Raw genomic sequence first — 13,491 nt, forward strand, 5'->3', positions numbered from 1 at the left:
AATAAAAAATTCTTTTTTTTGAAATTAAAAAAGCCCTTTTTAAAAAAATAAAAAATTCTTTTTATTAAAAATAAATAATCCTTTTTATTAAAAGTAAAAAAGCTTTTTTTTTTAATAAAGAAGCTTTTTGTATTAAAAACAAAAAAGATATTTTTCAAAAAAAAAAAAAAATTTTCTTATAAAAAAATATTAATTCTACCACAACTAAACATTCTGCTTTATTTTCTATAGGTAATATTGTCTTTAAAAATCTATCAGCTGTAAAATTATAGAATTGAAAAAAAATATCCAAGCGTTACAAAAAGGGAGTGGGATTAAACTTGATGAAAGGTGTTGATTTAAGGAAAAAAATAGCGATTGAAGATAAATAATAATAAAGTGTATTAAAAATCGTATACAATTTTGATTCTCGAACGTGGTCGACGAACAATTACTTTTAAGGCTATGGCAACATAAATTATATTATTACAAAAAGACGACTGTCTTTGGAAACACCAGGCAGTCTTGAGACCATCGATCAACCTCGCGAAAAAACGTAAAAGCGAGACGAGGGAAAGCTCCAGCAAAAAAGAGACAGAGAGAGAGAGACATGCGATATACCTTTGCACCACAGTTCTTAAAAAATTTTATTATTCATTTAAAAGAAATGGAAAAAAAGACACAAAAAAAGGACAAAGCGCAAAAGAAAATTTAATTACAATTAATTAATTATTTAACTAATGAATCAATTCTTGCAGTAATTAATTAATTAAGTAAGTAACTTATTAATTTACTAACAAATTAATTAAGTAACTAACTAATTAATTAACTAACAAATTAATTAGGAAAGTGACTAATTAATTAATTAACTAACAAATTAATTAAGCAATAAATTAGATGAATTAATTCTAAAATAGAGATAAAAATATAGTAAAAGTATAGCAAAATATACAAAATTTTTTTGCAAATGATTTTCACTCTTATTTTTCGTGTGTAGTCTTCTTTTTATTGACAAACATTCCTGACAAAAAATTCATCGATACAAATTGAGTCATATTTTTTTTTTTTTTTTTTTTCTGAAAAAAATTGGTTTTCCCTCGTTTCTCGAAGTTGCGTCCTTCCGCTATTAGAATTTAAATTACCGTGTACTCCTTAATTTAAATGCGCAGAAACGATTCGATGCACTTTATACGTCATACGTTAAAGTTCGTTTTTTTGTTACTATTTTTTCCGTAACGACCGATCGTTTACCTTTTTTTGTTTTTTTTAAACTGTTCTTTCATTTTTTTCTTTATACGTGATATGTGAAACTAACTTCTTTTACTCTTGCTACCTTAAATTTTTATTTATGTGTACGTCTGTTTGGCAGAGGGACCGTCTCAAATTTACCTAAGACGGCTAAAAAAAGTTGCTTGAGGCAGTTTTTTTTTCGAGTCTTTTGACAATTTCTCTCATCATGTGTACAAATTTTTGTTTTTTTTTGTACACTGCACCTCGAAACAGAACAGCGCGCAATAAAATACTGTTTTTTGTTCGCATTTTTTTTTTTTTTTTTTTAAAGAAATTTTGAAAGATAACGCGCTATTACTCTTCTAGTTTCGCACATTTATATATATATAATATATATATATATTTTTTTATATTTATCTATAATATATAATTATGTATCTTTAACCGCGTTGTTTAAGAATCTACTTCAAGTCGCATCCAGATCATTAAACATTTATGGACTATAAAATAAAACAATAACAAAAAAAATTATTTCTTTATCATAGAGAAAAAAAAATCCTTAATTTCTCCATTTTGAAAAGTCAAGTTTTCGTTTTTAATTTCTTTTTCGAGAAATTACGAGTCAGACGAGTTTGTTGGTCGAAGTAGTGAACTTACAGTAAAGTACAACGACATTATTTGTGTATTTTTATATATATTTATGTGAATGTCTGGTTTATAAAAAAAGGACTTCAAAGTCAACACAATATGAAAGGACGACACATTTTTTCTTTATCTTCTAAACAGTAGAAAAAGGATTTTTTGACTATCGTATTTATAAATGTATATTATATATATATATATATATATATATATATATATATATTTTGAAAATTTATTTTTTTGTCTGACGCGTTCCTCTCTGTACACTCTTTGGACGCTTCGGATCACTTCCGCTCGTGACAAATAAGATTTTCGAGATCTCAAATAAAATTTGTTGCCTGCGCGATTTTTGCAGGCAATTTTTTTTTTTGTACACACTACCATCTACAAATATGACCGAAGTTATATTATTTATTTACAACAGAACATTGTTCAATAGAGGTGAAATATTTACAATTTTTTTGTTTATCCTCTTTACAAAGTTAGCCTATACACCCTCTCCTTCAAAATAGTTGATCAATTTTCGCGAGCTTCTTTCGATGAAATTTTTTTTTTTTTGCAGATTTTCATTACACTTTTTGTTATTTTTTTTTTTATCTTTCTATTACTAAAAATCTAAAAATCTATTTTTCAAAAATCTGTCTTCGAAAAAAGCAGGCGACTTGCGAAATTGATCAGCAATTTTTTTTTAATTAATTATATCGATTGCTAAAACTAGATAAATAGAAATTTTCTCGTGCTGAGAGAGTTGATTTTTCAGTGAAAATTACGACTTTTTCTTAATTTCTTTTCTTTGCAGTATTTTTTATTTCTTTACTTTTTTATTTATTTTTTAAATATTTTTATTTATATTTTTTAATTTCTTTTCTTTTGTAGTATCTTCATTTTAATTTGCTTTCAACGTTTGTCGAGAATAATTTTTTTTCAGGTTTTAATTTATTTTCATCTAGGAAAAATATTTATTTTTTCGTCTCGTATGAAAAACATATTTTCCATACTTTTCTTTTGGCAAAAATTTGCATTTTTCGCATTTAAAAAGAAATTTAAAGCTAATTAAAAATTTTTAGAATTCGGGAAAAGAATTCTTCACAATAGAACTCTGAATAAAAATAATAATAAAAAAATAAAAAAATGACTAAAAAATTATAAAAAAATATAAAAAATCTCTAATTACATCTAAATAACTATAAAATTATCAGTCCCGAATAGAACAGGAATATTTCATTTGACATTCTTGGAATATTCCATTGGAAAATTAAGAATATTTCTGTCTACATTTCAGAAATATTAAAATTTACTTTTTTTTCTTTTCTTTTCAAAAGAATTTGAATTATTTTTTTTTATATTACAGAGAAGAAGAGAAGAAAAATATTTTAAAAATATTTTTGGAATATTTTTTTTTTTAGAATTTTACAAGAAATATTTATTATGTTTATTAATATTGACACGATTTCCTAATTATTTCTATTCATTTTGTAAAAAATCAATTTCTTTTCAAATATAAACTTTCGGACTCTAGAAAGTAATATTCTCTGTATTAATATTCTAATAATATTTTCATGGAATATTCAAACAAAATATTGCTCCAATATTTAAATGGAATATTATTAGTTTTCCAATAAAATATTTTAACAATTCTTTCATTGAAATATTTTTACAGTTTTTCAAAAAAATATGTTTATATTATTCCAATTAAATATTTGCTTTATTTAAAAATATTTAATTCGAGTATTGAATGAATATTTCAATTAAATATTTTTATTATTTAAAAATTTTCTAATGAAATATCTAATAAAATTGTAATAAAATATTTCTTTAATCTTCCAATTAAATATTTTTAATGTTATTCCTAAAAAAAACGATGGAATATTCTGAAGGAATATTTCTGAAAAAATCCCCGAAATATTTTTAAGGAATATTGCTAAAAAATTGCTGCTATATATTGATGGAATATTCTGAAGGAATATTCTTAAAAAATTGATGGAATATTTTAAAGGAATATTGATAAAAAATTGCTGCAATATATTGATGGAATATTCTGACAAATTATTTCTGAAATATGGATGGAATATTTTGAAGGAATATTCCAGAAAATAAATAGAATAATTTAGAGGAATATCCCTAAAAAGTGTATGGAATATTACGAAGCAATACTGCCGAAATAGAATTGAACATTTTAACGAAATATTCCCAATATTTAAACGAAATATTCTAGAAATATGAATAACATTCCATTCACAATCATCAGTACAATCGGAACTGATTTTTGAATACTTAAAAAATATTATTTTTGGTCCACTGAAAAATAGTTTTTTTTTTCTTTTTCTCTTTCCTCTTCTTTTTTTCAATATTGACAAACGTTGAAATCCCATTCAAATGAGAGTAATTTGCATGAATTAATTATTATAAATAAACGACACACTGGGAATTGTCATTCGTAAAATCGTCGTATTTTCCATCAACTGACTCGGCGCTGAGTGACATGTAGACAAGACAATACACATTAGACGGACAAGCGGACCGTGCGATGTCCGAAGGAGTGCAGAGAGACTAAATAGAGTAAAAAGAGAGACAGAGAAGGATTTTTCACGTACTTTATACTCCCACACACATTCAATTAAAAAAAAAGAAAAAAGAAAAAAAAAATTACAACAACAGCATTCACTCATACTAAATCACAATCACACGCGCGACACCAAGACCTCTCTCGTATTTCTTGGATATACACGTCTGCCTTCGACTTTGGCTATATTCTCAAAGGTCATCCGGTTCAGAGAGAAGAGAACGGTATTTCCATCGACTCTTCGTTAACGATTTGAAATTCCCGCCTCTTGAAAGAGAGATAGAGAGAGAGAGGTTCCGTGTGTTTATATTCTTTTTTTTTCTTATCACGCGCTTTACAATACGTATATCGGGTACAAGACGCTTCAGCAAAGTCCGAGACACCACGAACATTATCTGATGAGTCTTTCAGAAGAGCTTTTTTCACAAACTCCCATTAAAGAGGTGTGTGCGTTTTTTTTTCTCATTCGCCTTCCGTTTTGGAATGTTCCCATTTCGTTGCTTTTTCAGTGTTTTCTACATTCTAATAATTGCTGCTTATATATATTAATATTGTTAGAGAACAAACATTATGTAAGAGTCATTATTTCTTTGGCTGTAAATTCGTGAATTAATTTAGGCACTAAAATTCAAGTGTTTTTTTTTATATCGTCAGGTTTTATTTTCCAAAAATTGGTGTTCAGCGTCAGAATAATGAAACTTACGTAAAAAAGAAGGGATTTATTTATTTTTGGATGTATTTACAGAAGTTGGATGTTTTGGTGCAAGCAAAAGGGAACATTCGAAAAAGGGACACGATTTTAATCAGGAGTCTACACTTCTGTGGCTTGAGTGTATGACGGAGCGAGTCCATGAGCAGGTGTGAGGGGTCCTGTTGAGGCAAGTGATCTCCTGGAGTAAATTGTGGCTGCCGAATGTGGCGTGTGCGGAGCGGTGTGCGGAGTATGCCTTCGGGAGGCCGACGCGAAGGGCTAAATGGGCCCGTAGTTGCTCAGAGCAGAGGGTCTTTCTTGTTGCTGTGATTCACAGCCTGCGGTGCTCATGTCCCCTCCCGCCGACTGGTGACGTCATACGTGTGAGAGGGGCTGTTGCTTGAAGACATGATGATGGAGATGATGTTGAGAGGCGCTGGCAACGCTGCCTGGGGGGAGGAGAGCACTTCCTGGACCTGGAGGCGGTGGATAGTGTGGAGCTGAGGGGCGGCCGACCATTCCCTTCACGCCTGACACATTACCAAGACCACTGACACCCGTGACACCACTGATTCCACCAGCGCCGACTCCGACCCCATCGCCGAACACTCGTCGCCATCGTCTTCGCCAAGAGTCCAAAGTCTTGCCACTCCAAATCCAAACGCCGGAAGTTATGCCCACCGCCAGAGCCATGAAGTACTTGAGCATCAGAATTGAGTACATGGGCCTAATTCGACGATGGCACGGGCAGGCCAACGACTCCAGCCAATCGTTCCTCATTGTCGACTCGTAGAGATGGCAGGCGAGGACCGCGCTCGCTGGAACGGTGTACAACACCGAGAAGACGCCAATGCGGATCATCAGTTTCTCCAGTTTGTTCGCCTTGGCGCCCGGCTGACGCTTGATTACCGAGCGGATTCTGAAGAGACTGACGAAACCCGCGAGGAGGAAGCTCGTTCCCAGGAGAAGGTAGACTAGAAGTGGAGCCAGAATGAACGTGGTGACACCCTCTGGGGCGACGGTGCACACTCCGGCGATTGGGTCGCCAGCGACTCCTCCGGCCAGCAGGGCCCAGACGGTCTGGGCTGTCGGGGCCAACCAGGCCGCGAGGTGGAAGTACTGCGAGTAGGAGGCAATCGCCTCATTTCCCCATTTGAGTCCCGCCGCCAGGAACCAAGTGAAGGCGAGAATAACCCACCAGACTGACGATGCCATCCCGAAGAAGTAGATCATCAGAAATACTGTGACGCACATTCCAGGACCCTGAGCCCCGGAGCGAAGTACCGGTCCATCGCAGGCAATCTCCTCGTGGCCAAGATAACTCCTGGTGAGATAGCCGAGGGACACGATGAAGTAGCAGGCCGAGAGGAAGACAATCGGCCTCTCCGGATACTTGAAGCGATGGGTGTCAATCAGAAAAGTGGTTATGGTGGTGAGGGTGCTTGCCGCGCAGAGGCCGCTCCACACAGCCAGCCAGACGGCCGCGAATCCCCTTTCCTCCGTCGTGAGGAACGCCCCGTGACACGGAATGTAACAATCTGGAATTCCTACAATGTCTTGATTGTGAACGGGCACCAGACCCGACCAGGGAATTTTGGCGGCGGTGGCTCCTGTCCCATGGAATGCAGGGTTTGCCCCCGCTGCCCCCAGGGGATTGTAGACGAGTGGTGCTCTGCATCTGCACGCGCACTCTCTTACCCTTTCCCCCGGAGGATTTTGACAGTTTTTTTGATTCTTTCCAGGTTTGCATTTGGGTGGTTGCGTGGTCTTCGATGGCCTCGTGGGCCTGGGCGGAGCTGCGGGCGCCAACGGCGGTTGACTTGCCGAACCGCCTTGCTCCGAAGTACTCGTCCTATTGTCCTGGTCCATACACAAATTATCCTGATCGCCCTGCATGGGCAATCTCTCGCAGGCCATTCGCTCGGGCCAAGAGAAGCCGTACTGCTGCATCAGCGGAGCGCAACCGGTTCGCGCCCTCTCACAAACACTCCGACAAGCCGGCAGCGGTTTATTGTACTCCGGCAGGCAAATCGGCGTGTACATGGAGCAGAGGAAAAATTTCAAATCCGGCGAACATTTAATTTCCACAAGGGGCCAAAATTGATGAACCTCCAATCCAGCCTCCTCCTGTGTGTCGTGATTCAATTCATTCGGCATTGCCGTGTAGTTGTAGCCAATTCCCCTGCACATGGGAATGGTGATTTCTTCACATCTGCCGAGTCCGTGATTGCCTCCATTTCCTGGATGACCGCCAATCATCGAGTGTCCCGGTCCACTTCCGCCGCCAATTGACGCGGATCCCAAATTACCTGGGTTCGCTCCATTGCCAGGTATTATTCCAACGACTGATGACGATGACGAGGATGATGAGGCGGATGATGATGAGGAGGAGGACTGAGGCGAGATCACACCGGGAACGAGATCCAATTCATTGTTCACGGGACCCACAGCCGATTCCGATCGAGTGATTGGCAATAGCAAGATTACCAGTAGAAACGATAAGTCCGCCATGGTCCTAGGTAAAAGCAGGGGTCCTCTCATGCGTCCCATTTTGGTGGCTGTGAACCCTTAAGCTCTCGGCTGTCGCATCACGCCTGCCTGAAATTCAAGAAAAAAGGGAAAAAATTATTCTCTTTGGACTTAATCAAGTGCGAATGAATTTTTTTTTTTTCTTTACAGTGAACGTATATAAATCAACGCACCAAGTATGCTGCTGATTTAAATCAACGTTTACTGGAGAGTAAAGCAAAACGAAGAGGAGAAAAAAAATGCGATGAATGTCGCTAATTTGATCTTAATGATTATTTATCGTACGCTCAGTTAACTTGAATCAGTAGCACATTCAGCGTTATTCTTTTCTTCTTTCAAAATTACTTTTAGAGAGACTCCATTACATTTTCTCGTGAAATTAATTTACTAAAGTAGCAAAATCCAAATTTTTTTTTTGCTAAAACTATTGTTTTAGCTTAATTAGATTTTTGATAAATTTTTGTTATTTTATTATTAAATTTAAATTGGTTGGAAAGAACTAATTTTATAATAAACAGTTAGTAACTGTATAAGTAAAAAGCCAGACATAATTGATTAATAATTAGTTATTTTCTACTAATAATTACTTTCTGCTACTAATTAGTTATTTTTTACTAGCTTTTGAAGTCAGTCTAGAATTGACTAATATTTTATTATTTTCTACAAATTTATTATCTACTAGTTTCTGTTACTAATTAGTTATTTTTAACTAATTGCTGAAGCAAAAAGTCAGCTCAGAATTGATTAATTATTAGATAGTTTCTAGTAAGAATTAATTACTTTCTACTATTAATTAATTCTTTTTAGATAATTTTTAGTTCCTTTCAGTAAACAATTAATAATAATAATAATAATAATAATAATAATAATAGGTAATTTTAATATTAATATATTATTCTTATCAATTATTAAAGATTATATTAGAATTATTAATTGTAATAATTATTATAATAATTATAATTAATTTTATTGTAAATTAATAATTATTATAATAATTATAATTAATTTTATTGTAAATTAATAATTATTATTGAATAATATTAACACAGGTGCGATAGATACTATGGCAAATTTTAATTAAAAATTAATTTTTTATTTCGTACAACCTCTTTTTTTTAATTATGAAAAAAAGTATTAGCCCGTGGTGGTTGGGTATCAAAGACGCACTAGAATCGTAATTATGCTCTAGTTATTTTTTCATTAAGGTTCAACTTTGACAACTAAATTGATATCGATCGAACATTTCTCTACTTTTTTTTATGGAATAAGTGAAATCTAAAGAATTCTCTTGACATAAAAAATGAATTATAATTACAATTGAAAGAGAAAAATATTATTTTAAATTAAATAGAGTCAATCAATAATTAAGTAATATAAAAATTATTGATGAAAAACAAATTTAATTTGATTGAAATTTAAATATACGCATTTGATGAAATTGAATTGAACGTAATTAAGGTGCAGTTAATTGAAAACAAAAAAATTTAATGAATTTTAATAATAAATACGTGGAATAATAAATACATACAAATGGAATAAAAATTGATAAATAATATATAGGGGAAAAAGAGTTTGGATAACATTTTTGATGAATTTGATGAGGAAATAAATGTAGTAATTAAAATAAAGTTAATTAAATTTTTCGAATAGCTGACAGTTGGAGAGGAGAAAATGTATATTTTTAATAATAATTCGAAATTTATTTTATTTTATTAAAGTGGAATTATTATTATAAATATTGTATAATATTTCAACAGTGAAGAGAAGTAAAAAAAATAGTAAAGCAGTAAAAATATAAAAGTAGTAAAAATAATAAAAATTACCTAAACATTTTCCCCCTCTCAACAATAAAAAACATGAAAAATGAATAACGAGACCAAACTACAATTAATAACAATAAAAATTAAATAAGACCAAAAAAAAGTGTAACATAAAATAATAAATCATGCCAGCACACCAAGACAAATCTTCTTTGTCAGTAGGAAATAAAAATAAAAAAAAAAAAAAAAAAAAAAAAAAAAAGATTAATGAAAGAAGAAAAATTGGAGATATTTCCTCTCGAATCCAGAACACGAATTGAGACGCGCAACTAAAATAATTCAGACTCTTAAATAATTTGTTTCGTGATTGTTTTAGTGGCATTCTATAAAAAAAGGGGAAGGGGGAAGAATGGCAGTCTGGAATAACGAGAGAAAGCGCAGAGAGCCAAAGATCGAGGAACACGGCGATCTTATAATAGTCGCGACCCGCGGAAAACACGTGACCAAAGTGAAATGTTATTGTAGGAGGCCGTGTTAGTTTTACCGTTTGTTAACTGCCATATAGTCACCCTAACGTGACGCTATTTTTAAGCCCCCCGACGTTGTTGCATCCGAGTGCAAACGTCGACTTGTGTGTATATAAACGCTCTCTCTCTCTCTCTCTCTCTCTTCTCGCCGTGTGTGGTTTTTTTGAATGCGATCGACGTGTTTGTTAAAAAAGAACATAACAAGAAAACGTGCGTCTCGTCACTCTCTCACTCTCTCTCTACTCATTGAGCCAACTCTTTCCTCTTAACCTCTGAACTCGTGAGCCTTCAATTACAACCTCGGGACTTGACGATGTACAAATGGGAAATCGAATCGTTATATGAGCCAACTTTGAGTTCAATAACCGGACAAATTGTTTATAGAGAAAAATTAGATTCAAAAATTTTTGTTTATTTTCAATTTTGAACAAAAAATGTGTTGGCATTTTGAATTTTGCAAAACTAACATCAAATTCGTAACCAGCGACCCCGAAAACCCCCCGAGAAACAAGTTTTAATCGAATGGGATCAATTTTTATTTTTGATAGCCGCCATATTGGATCCACCATTTTGAATTTTGTAAAACTAACATCAAATTCGTAATCAGCGATCCGAAAACCCCCGAGTAACAAGTTTTAATCGAATGAGATCAATTTTTACTTTTGACATCCGCCATATTGGATCTACCATTTTGAATTTTAATTAATTAACACCTGACTTGTAATCATTGACGCCGAAAACTTTTTCTAGTCAAGATTGTTATTGAAGCCATCATTTCTTTGCATGAACAAAACGCACCGAAATTTGATAATAATTTTATTACAACTTTCGAAATAATAAATATTCGATTCCTGAGAAATTTTAAAACTATTTTCCCTAGATATTTGAAGGTTAAGAAAAAAATTTATTAAGAATTTATCATATTAATTGGAATTTTGGGAAATATTAATATTCATGGAATTAAAAATAATTTAACATGTTTTTAAAAAATTGAAATTTTAGAAAAGTTTATTTAAATTTCAGAAAAATTATATGATAAAAGTATTTTAATTCTAATTTTGATAATAATCGAATTTTTGATAATTGAATTCTTATAAACAATTAATTGAAAATTTTTGAAATAATTAAAATTTCCTAAAATTATTTTCTAAATTTAGGAATTTCATTAATTTTAATGAAAATTTCTAAACATTCTATTGAATGTAACTGAATTTTCAAAGAATTTTATTTCAACTTTTGAAAATAATTGACTGATATTTTAATTATATTTTTCAAAGATAATTGAATTTTATATTCTCATCGAAAATGAAAAGCTCTTGTTTATAAACAAAAAATACAAATTTTTTTGAAATGATTGAAAAAATAATTGCAAAATGTTACAATTAAAATTTTTATTATAATCAGTAAATTTTAAAAAGAATTAAACTTAAAATTCTTTTAAAAAATAGAAATTTTGAAAAATTTTATTTAAAATTCCGAAAAATTAGTTTATTAAAATATTTTAATTATATTTTTTTAAAGATAATTGAATTTTTATAAACAAATAATGTAAAATTTTTGAAATGATTGAAATTTACTAAAATTCTATTAAAAATAATACATATTTTTCAAAAATTCTATTGAAAGTATAATTATTTTCTTAAAGATAATTGAATTTTTATAATTAAATTTAATTGAATTTTTTTGCAACAATTCAAATTTATTAAAATTCTATGAAAAATAATTGAAATTTCACAAAAAATTCTATTAAAAATTAATATGAATTTTTTTATGAATTACAACTAAAATTTTTGAAAATAATCGAGAAAAGTTGGATTTCAATGAAAATAATTGAAATTTCCAAAAAATGATATTAAAAATAATTGAATTTTTAACCAATTTTATTGTAATTTTTAAAAATAATCGATGGAAATTTGTCACAGTAACTAATTTTATTTTTAAAATAGATAAACACCTTGAAAGTTTTAAATCAAATTTTTGTTAACAAAAAATTATCTTTTTTTTAGAATTGACCCCTCTTTGAATTTTTTTTTATAGGAATCAGGGAAAAATTCAAAATTCTGTATGAAAATCAAGCTGTAAGAAAATAGAAATATTAAAAATTTTTAACCAAATTTTAAATTACCAAGAATTTTTACAACTCTAATAAAAAACTGACAGTTTACTCATTTTTATAGAAAAATTTAAAAATGACAACAAAAATGTTTTCAGCATTTTTTCTTTTTTGTATTTATGGTCAATTCTTCCCTAGGGGAGATTCGTCTTTCTCTCTTATTGCGCGATTATTATTAGTCAATGCCAATCGATGTTGGGTAACTTTGTCGGGCAATTACGAGGGGTTGATGATCAGACTCCGCAAAAAGGAGGGAGGGAAAGGAGACTCTTTCCCATTTTTTTTTTTTATTTTTTGTATGTGACTGGCACTTCTTGTCCCTATGGCTCATAAACACGTGACTCACGTTTATCACATAAATTTAAAATTATTCGGAAAAAAACAGAGCCGCGTGAAAGACCGTGAGGTCCCTTTTTTTTCCTAGGGCAAAAGATTTTTGAGGTTTTAAGGAATATTTATGTGAGGCATTGGGATCTTTAAGATTTACTCCTAACAGATGGGTTCATAAGTCAGATGAAGGGAAAAAAAAGAAATTTTTTTCCTTTTAACAAGCTACTCATTTGCGGTCTGTGTTGATCTTCTTTAAAAATCTAAATTGGTACATTAAACACTAAATGTCAATAGTTAAAAGAAAACAAATATTTCAAATTTCTAATTTTAATCTAATTCTAAATTTCTAATCAATCAAAATAGAAAAATTTAGAAAATTAAAAATTTAAAATAGAAGAATAGAAAATAGTTAATGGGAATTTTGGAAAAAAATGAAAAGAATTGAAATAGAATGTTGAAAGTAATGTTTATTACATAATGTTTATAGTTTTGTTGAAGTGTCATAAAAGATGGTTCTACATTAATAGGTTTAACGACAATTATTATTTTCTGGTATTGCTTATATGGTGGGAATGACTCCTTTATTGCGATATGTGAAGTTTCATGAAAAGCTATAAGCATTTAAAGGGTGTTAAGCACCGGCACGTACCTATATGTATTTCGATTGTGCTCATAACTTCCCATTACGATGAAAACCCTCCGGCAATTCACAGAGGGGGTGACAGAAAAGGGGTATAAGGGACGAAAAGAAGGGAGGGGTGGGTGCAAGTTACACTCTTGGCAATGAATCAGTTTTAAAGCCTCCTCTGCCAGGAATACGTTGTTTGGCTTGTAATATACTCTTCTTATATGCAAATCGTACCTTGCTCTTTAAAAGTATTCAAAAACTATTTTGAATTTAAGAAATATTATTATTTCTTGTCTGTCTCTCTTTATTCTTTTCGAATTTTGAAAAAAAGTCGCTTTAGTCGATTAAAAATACAAAAAAAGTCATGATTTTCCCCTTTCACTAATTTCTAAATTCAATTTTTCAAAACTTGAATAATTTTATTAAATAATTATAATTTGTTTTTCCATGGGAAATAAAATTAGAAAAATTTCAAATTAATATTTTTTGAAATTTAATA

The 13,491-nt window shown here is 31.3% G+C and overlaps 1 protein-coding gene across 7 annotated transcripts in view; it reads right to left on the bottom strand.

The window, feature by feature from the left end:
* Positions 1-4,876: 4,876 nt before the first annotated feature.
* LOC122505008 (frizzled-2-like) overlaps positions 4,877-13,491 on the bottom strand; it is a 446,077-nt gene continuing 437,462 nt past the window's right edge. For all 7 annotated transcript variants that reach the window (XM_043616409.1, XM_043616408.1, XM_043616407.1 and 4 more), the window contains one exon: positions 4,877-7,703. In XM_043616409.1, the coding sequence (XP_043472344.1) occupies positions 5,481-7,655 (2,175 nt within the window). In that variant the 5' untranslated portion in view covers positions 7,656-7,703 and the 3' untranslated portion in view covers positions 4,877-5,480. The remainder of the gene's footprint in view (positions 7,704-13,491) is intronic.

The sequence above is a fragment of the Leptopilina heterotoma genome, unplaced genomic scaffold (genome assembly GCF_015476425.1).
Source record: "Leptopilina heterotoma isolate Lh14 unplaced genomic scaffold, ASM1547642v1 Lhet_33, whole genome shotgun sequence".
Taxonomy (NCBI): domain Eukaryota; kingdom Metazoa; phylum Arthropoda; class Insecta; order Hymenoptera; family Figitidae; genus Leptopilina; species Leptopilina heterotoma.